The sequence below is a fragment of the Colossoma macropomum genome, unplaced genomic scaffold, assembly GCF_904425465.1.
Source record: "Colossoma macropomum unplaced genomic scaffold, Colossoma_macropomum, whole genome shotgun sequence".
Classification (NCBI taxonomy): domain Eukaryota; kingdom Metazoa; phylum Chordata; class Actinopteri; order Characiformes; family Serrasalmidae; genus Colossoma; species Colossoma macropomum.
The window spans coordinates 36831748-36850206 of record NW_023494799.1 but is presented as its reverse complement, the minus strand read 5'-3'; the positions used below and the strand labels follow the sequence as shown (position 1 = coordinate 36850206).

The 18459-nt window shown below is 38.8% G+C and overlaps 1 protein-coding gene across 3 annotated transcripts in view; it reads right to left on the bottom strand.

The window, feature by feature from the left end:
- nfat5b (nuclear factor of activated T cells 5b) overlaps positions 1 to 6625 on the bottom strand; it is a 59105-nt gene extending 52480 nt beyond the window's left edge. For all 3 annotated transcript variants that reach the window (XM_036586816.1, XM_036586815.1, XM_036586823.1), the window contains exon 1: positions 6319 to 6625. In XM_036586816.1, the coding sequence (XP_036442709.1) occupies positions 6319 to 6391 (73 nt within the window). In that variant the 5' untranslated portion in view covers positions 6392 to 6625. The remainder of the gene's footprint in view (positions 1 to 6318) is intronic.
- Between the last annotated feature and the right edge of the window lie 11834 nt (positions 6626 to 18459).

Below are 18459 nucleotides of genomic sequence, written 5' to 3'. Positions count from 1 at the left end.
CATATGTTGCCAAAACATGTATATATTGTTCAGCATTAATGGTGCCTTCACAGATGTGCACGTCACCCATGCCATGTGCACAAATGCACCTCTGTACCATCATTAATACTGGCTTTTAAACTATGCACTGATAACAAGCTGAGTGGTCTTTAGCCCAGAGGACACAGCGTCCATGACTTTACAAAAAGAATTTCAAATTTTGATTCGTCGGACCACAGAACACTTTTCCACTTCCCCTCAGTCCATTTTAAGTGAGCTCAGGCCCAGAGAAGGTGGCAGCATTTCTGGATCATGTTTAGGTATGGCTTCTTCTTTGTGATTAAGAGTTTTAACTTGCATTTGTGGATGCAACAACAAACTGTTTTCACAGACAGTGTTTTTCAGAAGTGTTTTTGAGCCCATGCAGTGATTTACACCACAGAATCATGTCTGTTTTTAACACAGTGCCGCCTGAGGGAGTCTTTTAATGATATTATGTACCGTAGATGATGAAAAGCAAAAGTTCTTTGCTATTTTACATTGAGAAATGTTATTCTTGAATGTTGCACTATTTGCTCTCACAGTCTTTCACAGAGTGGTGAACCCCTCCTCATCTTTACTTCTGAAAGCCTCTCTGAGATCCTCTCTTTATTCCCAATCATGTTACTGACCTGTTGCCAATCAACCACCAGGTATTTTTTAGCATTACACAACTTTACCAGCCTTTTGTTGCCCCCGTCCCAACTTTTTTGGAACGTGTTGTTGACATCAAATTCAAAATGGATATCTATGTTTCAAAAAACAATATTTTTTTTCAGTTTCAACATTTGATACGCTGTCTGTATATTATTTTCAATTAAATATAGGGTTTAAATGATTTGCACATCATTGCATTTTGTTTTTATTTACATTTTGCAGAGCATCCCAACTTTTTTGGAAATAGGGTTGTATTTTTATCTGACAATTTCAATGTAGTCCAAAGCACAAATAAAATTTAACGATGACTAAGGGGCAAACTGAAACATCCTAGGTAGAAACCAAAGCTACAAGTTAAACTGGATGTGAACTCAATGATGGCAAATCTGTTCCTCTCAATGCCACCAACATGAACTCTGCAGTACAGTCAACTAGAGCAGCGACAAGTATTCAACAATATTCAATACATTTCAGACATAAAGTATTCAAAAATGGTAAAAGCCATTCAAATAACAACCTGCTCACACGCAGCTGCCAGCTCTGCACACTGGACTGTGATTTGGCACAGCTTGCAGGAGCAGACAGTACTAACCTTAACTCCAGGTGATAATCAGGTTCCTACTGCTTGAGATTTCTAGCTAGCTAGCATGTTCTCAGCTGTACATGTTATTATTATGCATAAATGAGCATGTTACAATGTAATTACAGTACGTCTAACAATCAAAACAGCATGAACATTAATAATAATAATAAGGAAAGTAACAATATGAACAAAAACTTTTTTCCCTTTATTCAGATATGCGAGATAATATTCGACAAATAACAAAAATTTAAGTTGCAGCCCTACGTTACAATAAATGACTGACTTTTATTTGAAAAACACTGCTATTCTCCAAACAGAGTGCCCTTTAGACAGCCGTGGATTTGGTCCTCCATACCTCCCCCCTTTCTAGTCCCTCTAAACTCCTTAATTTATGTTTACAGTGCTCCGTGGTGTAAACAACTTTTAAACTGATATTATCGGTTAGAAATGAAGGCTTATGGTAAAGTAATGATGCCATTAACCTCTCAGCTAGGAGCTGTACTTCAGTTTTACTCATACTTTGATATGAGGAAAAGAACGAGAGGCTTGTTAACCCCAGCAAGGGGTTCGTTCTGGCCCCCTGCACAAACTTCCAAAATACTGCAGCCTGACATTTATACTGTGCAAAAGCATGCAGGCAAAACAGAGCGAGCGTTTGTTTGTTCATTACTTGGGGCAGCGTTCGAGCTCTCCTCCAGGTAAGACACGGCAAACTCAGCATAAAGGCATATTCACACACCACTACACTACAAGCCAATAAGCCAGAGGGAACATAGCCGCTCCCTCAACCCGTCACACCCTCATACTGACTACCCCACTCATTTAAAAGAATGCCTCCAGAGCTAGAATGAAACTGAATATGGGGACCATTCAACCTAATATCAGGCTTCGTCTCAGCCATGCTCAAAATATCCAATAATAAAGTCAACAATAGCAGCGACAGCAGCCAGCCAGCAGACCTTCACCTAGGATTACCAACAAGATTATTTCTTATGTAATCTGGGAACTGTTGGGCTACGTCAAGGCACTGACCCAAGATACAATTCCACTGTAAAATTATTAGAAGGCAGTGAACAACCAATATGTTGGTTAGCAATACTAAGCTTCCACAGAGTTATCTGTATTGGCTGAAATCCCCCCAGTAACGCACCAATAATGCTTTAAAGTTGAATCTTTCAGTATAACAAACATATACCTGCAACATAAGGAACACTGTTAATTTCTGAGGACTTTCATGGTTCTTAAACCACTCTTTACAGAGGCTGCTAAGTTTGTATCAGCTACTCAATTTTATCAATGAAATACAGGCTAAACTGGTAAACCTAAAACAAACTCAAAACATCATCATGGTTAAAATAATAAAATAAAGTGCATCCAAACTTAGCCTTTAGCATAACAGCAGCTTTTTGTGAAGAGAGCATATGAAAAAGAAATAAGACAACAGCACAACCACTACGAATGCATTGGCGCTACAATATTTATACAGGGTAGTTCAAAAAAGATTCAGCCGATTTCAAAGCGCCATATTTTTACAACCGTGAGGCGCCTAGGAACCAATCACATTCCAACTGAAAGAGGGGCTCATAGAGTTTCTGACTGTCACCGGAAGATGGCTCCCTTCAGTCTGAGAGGAGATGCGACCCCTGAGCAGAAAGAGTTCTGCGTTCTCCACTTCAATAAGAGTGAATCCGTCAGGCGTGATTTTCGTGGGCAGTGAAGCTCCAACAGCTCAGAGCGTTCGTCGTTGGTTCCACAACACTGGATGATCTCCGAAATCGCACTGAAAGAGCCGTGAGTGCAGCGACACCCGACATGCTCAATCCAGTATGGGATGAATTTGACTGTGGCGTTGATGTTGTCCGTACAGCTGGAGGAGGTTCATATTGAGCACTTGTACAATGACATAATAAACTTTATGCTCATTTAAACCATTTACAGTTCACTGCATTGTTCTGTAATGATTTACAAGTGAAATACATCATTTTAAAATAGATTCTTTTTGAATCACCCTGTATTATTTAAGACATTAAGTTCTGGTAATTTCTTGACTTTTAAAAATGTGACAGGTGAAAACTCATATCTGACTCACAATCTTGTCAGTTAGTTTAAGTAGTATAACTATTGGAATCTGTTTAATGTTTGACAACATAAAATAACACCTTCTGATATTATTTGTTACTGGAATTTTCAGCTTCTTTAAATCAGTGTCAGTGGCAAAAGGTCCCTTCCTACAAGAAGATACCTAAACAGCCCTGAGTTAAGACACAAAATCTAATCTAAACCCAAGGACTAATTGCAAACTACAGCAACAAACTGTTGAGACCGATACACATAAACTGGATCACGTCTTTATAAACCAGGTGAGGAACATGTAGTGCACAGGAAATTGAAAATGCAGAAAAATCTGGCCTTAGTGGAAAGCTGCGAATCCTGCATGACTAACTTTACTCCTAACATAACGGCAAAATAAAGAAAGATTTTCAGGAGAAACATGTCGGGGAGTTCTCTATTGTTGTCTTTGACATGGAGATCTGACAAGGAATTCCGGTTAACATAACAAGTGAATGAAACAGCTTTCAGGGGCAAACTTTGGATCAGACTGATCAGCCCGAACTTAAACCTTCATTAACAAAGTTTAGTTTCAAATATGACCAGCCATTCTGAACTCTTATTGAGTTTAAAAGCATCCAATGCAACTCTAACTGTCTAAACTGTTAATATGGCTGATCTGTGCTGTAATTTTATGATGTATAACGTGACAAAGTTAAGTGACAATTAAGTTACTTTCAATCTAGTGCTTTATCTAATTTCATTTAAACAGGCCCTTTTTTTGGTCATGAAGGTAAATATACTAGATAAATGCTAGTCTTCCCATGAAAGAGCAAATAATTTTATGTATGCAACTAACTTTGGCCAACAGAAAACACTGGAAATGCTGGAATGAGCTACTGTGTTTAATGTGTTCACTTTCCCATACAGTGTGAGCTTCAGTTTAAAAAAGGCTAATAAAAATCGGCCTTTGGCCAATTCGGCTATAAAGAAATCAGAACCGTCCGCAAAAATTCATGATCAGTGCCTCTCTAATGTAACGTGGAGTAAACTGTCACATGGACTTCTTAGGTAGTTAAACATGTCCAAGTTGTACCATAAAAGTAACTTCCTTCATCATATGTGCTTTTTCGATTAATTATATATGGATACACAACTCACAACTACATTATTTAAGTCATTTTCTTGCCACCTAGAAAAAATAACACACAGTGAGAGCTAACCAGGCTAATATACAGCCTCCACACTAGCTAACACAGTGTTACAACTAAGCCTCCCAGTGAACAGAGTGGAGTCCATATCCCCTTCCATGTAAATTCAGTTCATTTTTTAGAGTTCTCTATGCAGGACTCATCAAAACCATACTACAGATGTCATGTAAATGAAATCTATGTACATTTTATCATTCTGTTATTAGCTCTACCACTTTGCGGTCAAAAATAAACGTGCCGTGTTTGACACAGTCTCCTTTCAGCAGCCATATTTATTTGGCTGTGTTTAGGTTGGAAAGCTCATCTGGTCGAGACGACACAGAACGGCACTGAATGAAATGAGTCTGCATTGATTTACACAGAGTTTTAGCAACTGTTACAACAAGCCTCTTTCTTTTGTTGGAATTAGTCTGATTAAAAGGTACGTTATACTATTCACACACGCTGCTGTAGGTGAACAATAGAAACATAGTCTATATGTCCATTTGTAGCGGAGATGTGCAGGTTGCTTGCATTAAAAAGTGTTAATCTTGCTCAAATTGCATGAAGTTGCGCAGCTATTTAACTTTAGCTGACAAGAGGTTGTACAGTGAGTTTTCACAAAGTCGGTTAGACGATAAATGTGTGTACATATAAACCAGGAGACGTGTGGATATCATAATAAAACGAGGTCACAAAACTCAACCCTTCCTCTTTGCGATTTCAAACCGTGAGTGGGCTATTCTCCAACAGTGTGGTTACACATTACCTTTACACAACACGTAATCTGTGCAGTCACCCACTCCATTTCTGCCTTTGAGTCAACAGTAGAGTTTTGCAAATAGCAAATGAACCCAGGTCACTGGAACATCACTGCATACGAGCATGGGTGGGTTCCGAACAGGCCGCGGTCAGCCAGAAACATTATTCAAAACAGCCCAACGTCTTCGGCATAAAGGGATTCGGAAAAGCCTTCTGTTTATCTAGTTCTCTCCCTCTCTTCCTCTCTCTCTCACACACTGATGACAGAAATGTTGAGGGGCTCTTACTTACTCCTGCCTCCCATGACTGAGACTAGGGCTCTGAGGGTGGCTCTACCCTCTTAAAAAAGGGTTCTTTAAGGGTTTCTCAGTACCATGAGTGCTGTACAGCACTGTTTTATGCTTAAATGGTTCTTCACATTGATGTAGTACCAAAAGGAGTTTACAAGATTGCATCACAACAAAAGCAGAACCCCTTTTTGGTGCTGTATACAACACACACAGAACCATGTACAACACAGTTTTCCATCAAAGTGAAAAACCTCTTCTTTAGTGAACTCACAGTTCTAAACAGAACCTTCCCTTTACTCAAGAAAACTTGAAGAACCATCTTTTTTTGTAACTGTGCAGTGGTTTCTGTGACAAAAAGCTGGCTGAGGCTGTTGGGCCTGTCAGGCAAGTGAGCCACGAAGTCCCTTTAAGCTAAACTCTATTAACGTACTCCTCTCGTATCTGATCCCCTCGAACGAGGCTTCCTATTCGCCAGCTTCTGCTTCGAATGTTCCCGTTCCACCTTAAATGGTGCAGCAGTTCGCTCTGGCGCCTGGGCAGCCAGAACGCAGCGGAGGCTCCATTTAAGGTGGAACGGGGACATTCGAACAAGAAGCTGGCGAATAGGAAGGTGTCACGCATTTAGCACAGCGTTCGTGTAGCTTTAACTGACATAGAACAACAGAACTGACTAAAACAGCGCAGAACAGACGCCCCCAGGGCTGCTGGAGAAGGAGAGCGCCGTGTCGGAGTGACGGAGCTGGGAAAAAGTATCAGAAAGTCGAGTTACCTTTGGAGTAGAGAGAGTTCGGGGAACGGAGGTCGAGATCCGCGCTGAACAGCGAGCTGAAGTCAGAGGGCATCGCAGTGCCGCTCCGCTCCGAGCCCGAGAGGAAACGCGCACGAGCCTGCGGCCAAAACTGACGAGAAACAAACGTAAACACGTGCACAGACCTCCTTCACCATTCATACAGCGTCCGTCACACTGTCAGTGCTCCGCGTTCGGCCAGCTGCGTCAACCGAGAAGAACTGTACGCGTCTGTGACTGTGAGTGTGTGTGAATGTGTGTTTGTGTATAAGAGCGTTGAGTTGGTCTCGTGCTGCCCCGCCCACTCCACGCAGGCGCGTCGCCGAGGATGAGCGGTGGGCGGAGCCACAGTCACATGATTGACGTGGTAAACAAACGAAACAGGAGTTCTATTCAGCGCTCGCGGCCTCTGCGAAAATAGCGCAGGACTAGAATAGCACGCGCTTTTTATACACCTAATATATTTACTGGCGTTCAAAAGTTTGGGATCACTTTTTCATTCAAATGAAGAAGAAACGTTGCGGGTAGACGCGTGAAATGGTTCTGTTATTGTGCTAAAACTCTACTTCTACTTCTAATTTTTGATGTGTCCAGAATGATGAACAGAGCTGTAGGTGATTCCATAATGAGAGAGAAAGCTGTATAACACTGAATATGCGGTTAGAAACTCAGTGAGACTGTGTTTGTTTATCAACGTGTATTTTTGTTGTAGGGACTAATTCAGCTTAGATAAGATAAACATGCATTGAGGAGATTTCTTACTTATGAGGCCACATTCTGTTAATAAGACTGTTATAACATTCATGCCTGAAAATCATGTGTATTTTTGTTGTAGGACTAATTCAGCTTAGATAATATAAACATGCATTGAAGAGGTGTTTTACTTGTGAGGCCACATTCTGTTAATAAGACGTTATAACATTCACGTCACACTGTATAAACGCATATAAGAGCAAAGCCTGAATTTTCTTCATATCAACCTAATATGATGACAGGAAGTGGATGTCTGAATCGTTTAACCCTTGTGTGGTGTTCAGGTCTGTGGGACCCATTTTCAATGTTTAGCAAAATAAAAATTGATGTGATTTCTTATTATTATTTCACCCTCAGATTTCTTGGCCTTTTGCTCATTTTCTGTGAAGAACATATAAAATAACCCATTTTCAGTGTCTTCACACTGTTCACCCCCTACACATTTATATTACACATGTGGTGTTGGGTGAACCCGCGAGGAGTAAAAGTGTGGAGGTGCTGTGTCCTTCACTCTGTTCTCCTCCTACATGGCCTGAATTTTCTTCATATCAATCTAATATGTAAGAAGCTGTAAAAAAAGAAGGATTTTTTGATGTGTCCAGAATGATGAACAGAGTTGTAGGTGATTCCATAATGAGAGAGAAAGCTGTATAACACTGAATATGCAGTCAGAAACTCAGTGAGACTCTTTGTTTGTTTATCGACGTGTATTTTTGTTGTAGGACTAATTCAGCTTAGATAATATAAACATGCATTGAGGAGATTTCTTACTTATGAGGCCACATTCTGTTAATAAGACTGTCATAACATTCATGTAACACTGTATAAACGCATATAAGAGCAAAGCCTGAATTTTCTTCATATCAACTTAATATATCGGAAGCTGTAAAAAAAAAGAAGGAATTTTTTTGATGTGTCCAAAATGATGGACAGAGCTGTAGGTGATTCCATCATGAGATAAAGCTGTATAACACTGAATATGAAGTTAGAAATAAAAGTAACATAAGAAAATGCATCATATTTGTAAAAGTGCTGATCAAATATTGAGAGAGATAACATGAAATGCCTGTAAATAGAATAATTACAGCATATTATTTAGCATTTGATAACTTTTTGGTGTTAACTAAAAAAAGGATATGGCAAGAGATTACATATCTAATTTTATATATAAATGCATATGTATCACATATTTGTTACATACATATTTTAAGTTTTAAAATACAAATACAAACTAAGTAATTTGTATGAAAAAATCTCCAAAATAGTAACTTTAGAGAAGAAGAAAAAAAACGTGAAAATATAATGGAAGTCTATGTAATTTTTATTTTTTTTTGGACAATTTCTGTTAGTGCGTTCATCATGAAAGTTTAAGACAATGCAAAGAGTGACTGGAGTTTTGAAAATACACAAAAAGTTTAAATTGACAGAGGTTGATATACGATGTTTTTGTGTGACAATGTGCTACTTTTTAGTAGTTACTCACAGAAGAAATTAAGCAGCAAAACACACTGAAAAACATCTCTCGCTCTTTCTCAGCATGTGTGTGTTTCTGTGTGTGACAACAACTTTCCACCATCAGAGATCCTGTGTTTACAAAGGAAGCACATGGTCTGGCAGTATTACAGTTGCCACATTGTTCAGCAGGACGACGGTTAAGTCACTACAACTATACCAGATTTCATCACTGGCTGCAGGTGGCATTGCATAAGAATTTGACAGAAAACTCAATGAGACATTTGTTTATAAACATGCCTTAAATGACAGTGTATTTTTGTTGTAGGACTAATTCAGCTTAGATAATATAAACATGCATTGAAGAGGTTTTTTACTTATGGGGCCACACTCTGTTAATAAGACTGTCATAACATTCACGTCACACTACATAAATGTATATAAGAGCACAGGCAGAATTTTCTTCATATCAACTTAATAATGCAATATTTATTAAAAACAATAATAATGATAAAATTATGCTTCATTTATAGAGCACTTTTCACACGAGTGGCAGCTCGAAGTGCTTTACAGATGATAAATCTTAACATTGATAGAAGAAACTATGAATATTAATTTAAAACCATAAGACAATCAGACACAGAATTTTAATTAAACGCTAAGTTAAAGACGCTAAGTTACATTGTCAAAACATTTTATGATGAGTGGAACAATAGAAATGCTGAAATAAAATAACTTTACATTAACTTACAATTAATGTTAAAGGGGAATTCCACCAAAATTAAATAATCATGATGTAAACAAAGTAATTCAGAGTGGTTTGAAGTGAAATGTTGCTTTCTAGAGAACTTTCTAGAGAAACTTACCGAGCCAGAATTGTTCACAGTGGTGATGATAGGAAGCAGATGTCTGAACTGTTTAACCCTTGTGTGGTGTTCAGGTCTGTGGGATCCATTTTATAAAAAATTTTGCGATTTATTATTATTTCAACCTCAGATTTCTTGGCCTTTGCTCATTTCCTGTGAAGAACATATAAAATAACCCATTTTCAGTGCCTTCACACTGTTCACCCCCCACACATTTATATTACACATGTGGTGTTGGGCTGAACCTGCGGGGAATAAAAGTGTGGAGGTGCTGTGTCCTTCATTCTGTTCTCCTCCTACATGGCCTGCTGTTAGTGTGTGTGTGTCTGTGTGTGTGTGTGTGAGGGTGGACAACATGGACAGGCTGCTGACTGGCTACAGCTGCTAAAGGAGAACCCTACACTGGACCCTTGTGATATTTTAAACATCTGGTATTTTTACATAAATGGTTATTGATTTAAAAAAACAATAATGTGGTGGGTCCACCAGACCCCTGAGTAACAAACACATCAACACCATACAAGTGTTAATGCCTCTAAAAGGTCCCTAACAAAAAACCTGTAACATGAAATGGTTACAAACATCTGCAGGTGCCTGAGACTTTGTTTTATAATAGTTTTGAGAAACTCTTTTGGCCTGAAAAGTCTTTTTTAAAGATCTAGCCATGGTGGAGAGGCACTTGCAGGATGCTGTAAGGTGAAAAAGTCCAAAAGAAGCTTATTTTTTCCAATTGACCACTAGTTTACCATTATCAATGTTACATATAAAACATAAACATACACAAGACATATGTAGGTTCACTAGTGGTTTTGGATAGTAAATAAAATGTTTATATTTGGGTTGTAGATGTCACGACCCCTGGTTCCTGTCACCACCAAAAAAATCCAAGAAATCCAAGTTTCTCTACTATGCGCCATAGCAAATCAAACCACTCTGAATGTTTTTGTTCACATGTCAACGATTAAAGTATGAAGCAATTGGCTTCCCTTTTAAGAACATTTTTACCTTCAGTAAAGTCACCATTTTGGAGGAACTGTGGTATTTCAGTAATGGGAGAAGGAAGACGGCTCTCGCAATAGCAAACAGTCCAGCACATGTTTTCAGAGTAAGACATGTAGTAGGTTCCTGAGGGGACTTCTTCAAAACATCCTTATCCAGTGTGTAATGTCAGCCTCTTTATCTCTATATTGCACAGCTCTGACATACAGTTCTGTGAGGATTTTCAGTCATTCATGTCAATGAACTATCTAGAAAGTCAACAGGACTTGATTTTATCTTGAAGACATTTTGCCATTCATGAATAAATGAATTCTTTGAGCTTGTCAAGCTCCTCAGGTACGCAGCAAAATGTCTTCAAGGTTATATCATTATGCGTAGTGTGTTTCAGGGGAGTAGTATGAAGGTTGCTGTAGTGCAGGAGTTTTCAGCTCCAGTAGTGGGGACCCACTGCTCTGCACAGCTCGGTAATCAAACTCATGAAGTGTGTGATGTTTAGCTGGTGGGTTGGATCAGGTGTGCTAAGGATGGATGGATGGATGGATGGATGGATGGATAGATAGATAGATAGATAGATAGATAGATAGATAGTTTATTGATCCTGCAGGAAATTTAGCAGCTAGTAGCAGGTACACGTTCGTTTCCCCTCAACAACGTTAATGGAATATATGGTGATGTACAATTTTCAAAACTGAAAGTGGATTTCCATCTTCATAGGTGTGCAAGCAGGTAAACATTTAGAAAAGTGGTTTGATTGTGATTTAATGTTAATTGTTTTCTCAGTAGGGGGTTGTCGCCTTCTCCCCCCTTCACTCTTCGTTGCTCTCTAGCAGCTCAACACAGAGGGACAACAGTGTCCTAGTTAATCTGATAACAGGGAAAATATTTTATTTGATTGTAAACATCCCAGTCTATTTCCACTCCACTGGCAAAGTGGCCACTAGGGGGCCTGCAGAAAGAGGCTACAGAACCCCCACATATATTGTAAATGTTCTCTGCATTCCTTGAACCATATCTCCAAGCAAGGAACCAGTTAGGCACCTTTATTTTTAAGAGTTTTGGCAATTCTAGTCTTTCGCCAAGTCAAGTCAAAGTCAAAGTGAACTTCATTGTCATTCAGACTGCACAACAAGCCGTGCACAGCTGAACGAGACTGCGTTTCTCCAACTCCAATGTGCAAAAATATACATAAATATAACATAAAAGGCAACTCCACATAGACATACTAGATAGCAAAGAAAGACATAAAACATAGAAATATTGCACATTGTATAGAAAAAATATTGCACATTGTTCTCAGTGATAGTATTAACTCATAAGAAAAGACGGTCAACTGTTGTCTTGCAAATCAACCTTATTTCTTAGCTAGAAGACCAATTTCAACTCAGACAATTCAGATCCATCAATACGCTATCAATGTTCTCAACAGACTAACAGACTTTCCTTGTAATAGTGGTTGGACGGAATATTAAAACAACACATCAGTTGATGTTTTGTCATAACGCTCCAGGCACCTGATGACATCAGCTAAAACTTAAGACTGGATTGCATCACTGCATATTTCTAAATGAATGATTCCATTGGTTGTGTAGAATTATTAGCTTTCTATAGTCTAGTGTTTCTTAATCCTGCTCCTTGGGACCCACTGCCCCACACAGTCCCAACCACACACTGTCTCCACATAACTGAACCAGCTCATCATCTGATTATCAGCTCCTTTATGAGCTCGATCAGGTGTGCAGAGAATGGCTGAAACTATGCAGGGCTGTGAAAGATCAAGAAACACTGCTGTAGTCAACAGTGTTCTGAGTGGCTATATGTAACTGAATCATTATGCAGTGTAATGATATTCTTATGAATGCATTGTGTCAGCGCCAGAAACCGAGCAGGTTTGAGCTGTTAGACAACAATGAAAACAAGAAAACTGTTGTTTATTTTAAGGTATTGGCATGACATGTGATAAGATTGTTTACATGCCTTGAAGAAATACTTCATTCCACTTAGAATATCTCTGCTTAGGATATCTGTTTTGTTTTTTTTGTTGCTGTTGTTTTTTTTTTTACTTTTTGCACACATACAGTGAGGGGAAATGAGTATTCAGACATTTTTGTTTTTGTTATTTAATATACTTAAAGTGTACATATCCACTGGAATATATACCGATCAGGCATAACATAATGACCACCTCCTTGTTTCTACACTCATTGTCCATTTTATCAGCTCCACTTACTATATAGGTGCACTTTGTAGTTCTACAGTTACAGACTGTAGTCCATCTGTTTCTCTGCATACTTTGTTAGCCCCCTTTTACCCTGTTCTTCAGTGGTCAGGACCCCCATGGACCCTCACAGAGCAGGTACTATTTGGGTGGTGGATCATTCTCAGCGCTGCAGTAACAATGACGTGGTGGTGGTGTGTTAGTGTGTGTTGTGCTGGTCTGAGTGGATCAGACACAGCAGTGCTGCTGGAGTTTTTAAACACCTCAGTGTCACTGCTGGACTGAGAATAGTCCACCAACCAAAAATATCCAGCCAACAGCATCCTGTGGGCAGCGTCCTGTGACCACTGATGAAGGACTAGAGGATGACCAACACAAACTGTGCAGCAGCAGATGAGCTATCGTCTCTGACTTTACATCTACAAGGTGGACTGACAAGGTAGGAGTGTCTAATAGAGTGGACAGTGAGTGGACACAGTGTTTAAAAACTCCAGCAGCACTGCTGTGCCTGATCCACTCATACCAGCACAACACACACTAACACACCACCACCACATCAGTGTTACTGCAGTGCTGAGAATGATCCACCACCCAAATAGTACCTGCTCTGTGAGGGTTCATTGTGATCCTGACCACTGAAGAACAGGGTAAAAGGGGGCTAAGAAAATATGCAGAGAAACAGATGGACTACAGTCTGTAACTGTAGAACTACAAAGTGCACCTATATAGTAAGTGGAGCTGATAAAATGGACAATGAGCATAGAAACAAGAAGGTGGTCAGAATGTTATGCCTGATCAGTGTATGTATTCATAAGCATACACAAAGACACAAAAAAGTAAATTGATAGGGAAAAATAAGTATGCAGACACTGTATTAAAAACATATGTAAATGTTACATAAAAATAAAGCAAGTTCTACATACTATATATTGCTTTATAACAGATTGCCTTTGGTTGGGAAGATTTCACACAACAAGGAGCAATCATGGTGAACGTGAAGGAGCTTCCTAAAGTTCAAAGGTACGGCAATTTTAAACACTTGAATGGAAAGAATTACAGAGCAATAGCGAAGACCTTAAACGTCTCTAACAGCAAACTGATCTGATAATATGCAAATGGAAAATTCATTGAACCACAGCTAATCGTCCCTGGACAGGGATTAATGATCAGGAAGTTTAAGGAGAAGGCAGTAATCACTCAAAAAAGTTGAAGGATGACCTAAAAGCAACAAGACCAATAGTTACACAGAGAACTGTGAAGAACTATTAACCATGAAGCATTGAACTGCAGCACAATCATCTCCATTCCTAAGCCCTTTGGAAAACTAAATAAGAAGCATTAAGATGCACATCTAAAATTCGCATTTGAACTATTTGGAACAATATACTCTGATTTTTAGAAGTAATAAAACAGAACACTTTGGCAATAATGCAGCTCGTCATGTCTGGAGAAAGAAGGCTCGTGTCTATGATCTCAAGAACACCACACCCACAGTGAAGCATGAAGGTGGGAGCATCATGATATGGGGCTCTTCTAAACGTACTGTGGCATTGCACAGCTTCAAGGAAAACATGAATAGAGCAATTATTGGGACATATTAGAGGAGAATTTAGTCTCAGTGGCCAAGAAACTGAATCTAGGGAGAAGAGTGGGTGTTTCAGAAGACAACAACTGCAAACATATGGCCAAAATAACTCAAGGTGAAGGTGTTCACGGCCCGCCAATCTCCTGACTTGAATCCCACTGAAAGTTTACAGAGGATTTTGAAATTGCACGTCCATCAGAAGGACCCTCAAAACCTTGTGGGACAAAAAAAAATTTAAGCACATGCTGCAAAAAGCTGATTCTGTTTTACTGTAAACGTATTGAAGCTGCAGTTTATAAGCATCTGCTTTGGAAGTGCTGATGTTACTCATTTGTGGCATCTAAATACTTTTTTTCCCTTTCACTTTTGTTAGCTAATGCTAATACCATGCTTACAGAATGTCGTTTAGACAGCTAATCAGCAGCCAGGGTTTTAGAACAGGCATGTTTATTGGTTCACGGGTGCTGAGTCTGACTACTTACAGCATTGCATGTAGCAGAATTTGCTGATACTCTATAGTATTAAAGTAATTCGGTTAGTATCATAAAGGTATTGAGTTTTGATAGCCAGCCCTTATTACATCCCTCCCAATACTGATATGAGCAGATTATATTTACATTTCAAGTTTAAATGGCAAAAGTTACAGTTACTAGGCCTCATACTGTCTAATATGTACGCAAAAGCAAGGTTAACTTTGAGGTGTACAGTTACTTAGTTACTCAGTTCCACCCACACAAGAAGGCAGCACAGTACAGAGCCACAGAAACCCAAAAATAGATACACTTGTCCCCCTAACTCAGCTCACTCACTTGTACAATTAGCTCTGAGTTAACCCTTAAAATCCCAGTAACTTAAAATTATTCAGTAACTACAGGGGCTTCAGTGCAAACTGGTTTAGTCATTCTTGTGTTATATAAATGTATAATAAAACTTTGGGCCTGTGGGCATTTAAGGGGTTAATGAGCAACAAGCATTCAGCCTGATGTCACAGATTAAAAGTTCATTGCTCTTTCTATAAAAGAAAAATAAATAAATAAATCCTAACATCACAGGCTTGACTGTTTACAGCCTTGCCCTTGAAGGTAATCGTTTTTATTGGCAATCTGGGAATTAGATGATAAGCAGTTTTATGACGCTTTAATCACAGTTATAAAGTGGACATCAAATTTTGCGAATGTTTTCCTACATGTATAGTGCACACACCTAAGTGAAAGCTGCATGTCTCTGATCAAAAGGCATTTATTACAAAAACAGTGGCTCATACTAGGTGTGTACTAGATTCATAAGAATCCATGCAAAGACATTCAGGTCCTACTACTTGTTTGGGTTGATAAGAACAGCTGTAACCTATTGTCTCTTATCCAGTTGAAAGAAAAATGTAAAATTCCCTTTTGCAGAGGTAAACAGTAAGTCGTTTTACTCTGTTACTGGCACTGCAGTAAAATTTTAATGGATTTGAACTTTCCTGACTGTTTTAAATGCAAATAGTTTAACTTCTAATTAAGTATATTTATAGGAAATGAATTTACTTTGTACTGCTTTGTGATGGGTCACACACCTCTTTTGAACTTTAGCATTTTTATCTTCAACCAAAAAGAGAAAAATAAAGCCTAACAATTCGTTACTGCACTGATAGATGCTGGATGTATTGGGAAGTTCTGTAAGTTATTTAGTAAGTCAACCTGAAATCAAAACTTGTTAGTTACTTAATCCTTTTAGTTAATTTCTCTTGTCATATTAAGCACAATCCATATCATATCTTTTAAAAAACAAAAACAACAAAATGTAATGACCTCATGTGTGTGTATATATATATATGTATATATATATACAACGATCAGGCATAACATTCTGACCACCTCCTTGTTTCTACACTCATTGTCCATTTTATCAGCTCCACTTACTATATAGGTTCACTTTGTAGTTCTACAGTTACAGACTGTAGTCCATCTTTTTCTCTGCATACTTTGTTAGCCCCCTTTTACCCTGTTCTTCAGTGGTCAGGACCCCCATGGACCCTCACAGAGCAGGTACTATTTGGGTGGCGGGTCACTGTCAGCACTGCAGTAACACTGACGTGGTGGTGGTGTGTTAGTGTGTGTTGTGCTGGTACGAGTGGATCAGACACAGCAGTGCTGCTGGAGTTTTTAAACACTGTGTCCACTCACTGTCCACTCTATTAGACACTCCTACCTTGTCAGTCCACCTTGTAGATGTAAAATCAGAGACGATAGCTCATCTGCTGCTGCACAGTTTGTGTTGGTCATCCTCTAGTCCTTCATCAGTGGTCACAGGACGCTGCCCACAGGACACTGATGGCTGGATATTTTTGGTCGGTGGACTATTCTCAGTCCAGCAGTGAAACTGAGGTGTTTAAAACTCCAGCAGCACTGCTGTGTCTGATCCACTCAGACCAGCGCAACACACACTAACACACCACCGCCACGTCAGCATTACTGCAGTGCTGAGAATGATCCACCACCCAAATAGTACCTGCTCTGTGGTGGTCCTGTGGGGGTCCTGACCATTGAGGTACCAGGTAAAAGGGGGTTAACAAAGTATGCAGAGAAACAGATGGACTACAGTCTGTAACTGTAGAAACAAGAAGGTGGTTTTCATGAAGTGGCCAGTTGGTGTACATGCATATTGCAGCATTTGTTTAAGTATTCGAATGAGACGTTTAAATATATTTAGCACACATGTTTTAAAACATCACATATATTGCATGGATTCTTAATATGAGCAAATAGATGTGCATATATTGTTTATTCTATAAGGGACCTCCACTTATCATCAAGAGATCACTCAGCTGGTTCAGCCCATCCCTGATACCTTGTTTTCGTGTTTCACTCCAAAATCCTTGAGAAAAAAGAGAAGAAAAAAGTTCATAAGAGATTCTTAATAGCATATAAAAATTATTAATCTTTCAAGTTATTTAATAACTTTGCTCAAAACTGTCTTTGTTACTTTTTGTTATTGAGTAATTCTGTCAGTTACAAGATGACATTTAATTCAATAGGAAATCACGTTGTGGTTTCTGATTAATGCAGACCTTACACAGTTTTGACCTGGTACTTTTAAAGGGGAATTCCACCAATTTTTCAAAATTTCTGAATAATTCTCCCCTTCAGATGTAAACATCTCAAGGAGTGTGGTTTGATGCGAAATGGTTAATTATAGAGAAACTAAATGGTTCAATGTAGAAAAACTTACAGACTCTGATTTCTTTTGCAGTGGTGGTGATAGGAACCAGGGGTCACAATTTCTACAACACAAATATAGCCATTTTATTTACAATCCAAAACCACAAGTGAACCTACACATGTCTTTAGCTTTTATATGTGATGATAATGCTAAAAAATCATAAATCTGAAAAAAATAAGTTTTCTTTGGGGACTATTTTATCTTATAATATCCTACATGTGTCTATCTGCCATGAATGAACTAAAATAATTAGATTTAAAAAACATTTTAAGCCAAAATCTTATTGCAAAACTATCATAAAACAAAGTGTCAGACATCAGGCAGTACATGTCTAACCACATCATGTAATAACTTTCTCTGAGGGATTTTTTAGAGGTGGACATGTGGTTCCTATCACCACCACTGTGAACAAATCTGACTTTTTTTTTGTTTGTTTGTTTTTTCTGATCTGTTTTTTCACACCAAACCACTCTGAATGACTCTGTTTACATCGCAACCACTGGAGTAGAAATGTAGAATTTATGTAGAATTTTTGAAAAACGGTGGAGTTCCCCTTTAAGAAATACTCAAGCTGATTTTAGAACATAATTTTACTTCTAGTTAAGCCATTTTAACCAGAAGCAACGACACTTTTTAGGTTTAGGCTTCTCTGCCCTCCTCGGCTCTTTAAGCAGTGGTAGCAGATTTAATTGTGACAGTTCCAGCTCCACTCTGCGCTGCCCAGACTGCCCTCTAGTGTCCAGGGGCCGTATTACAGAGAATTCTTTTTGTCTTAAATTAAGATCTGACAGGCCAAGATAAGATTTTTTACATATTCGTATTACAGAAGCAAATCATGTCTTAATTTAAGAATCTTATCTTATCTTACAGCATCTTTTCTTATCTCAAGTTAGGAAATCTTGCCTTACTCGATTGAAGTCGACAACCAACTGTCGTGTGTGTTACCTAGCAACCGACCCTACGCGCACAGCTAAAATATAAACACGTAATCAAGCTAGTTAGCCAGACAGCTAATGTTAACTACCGTTAGTGGTGTAAAGACCAGTGGT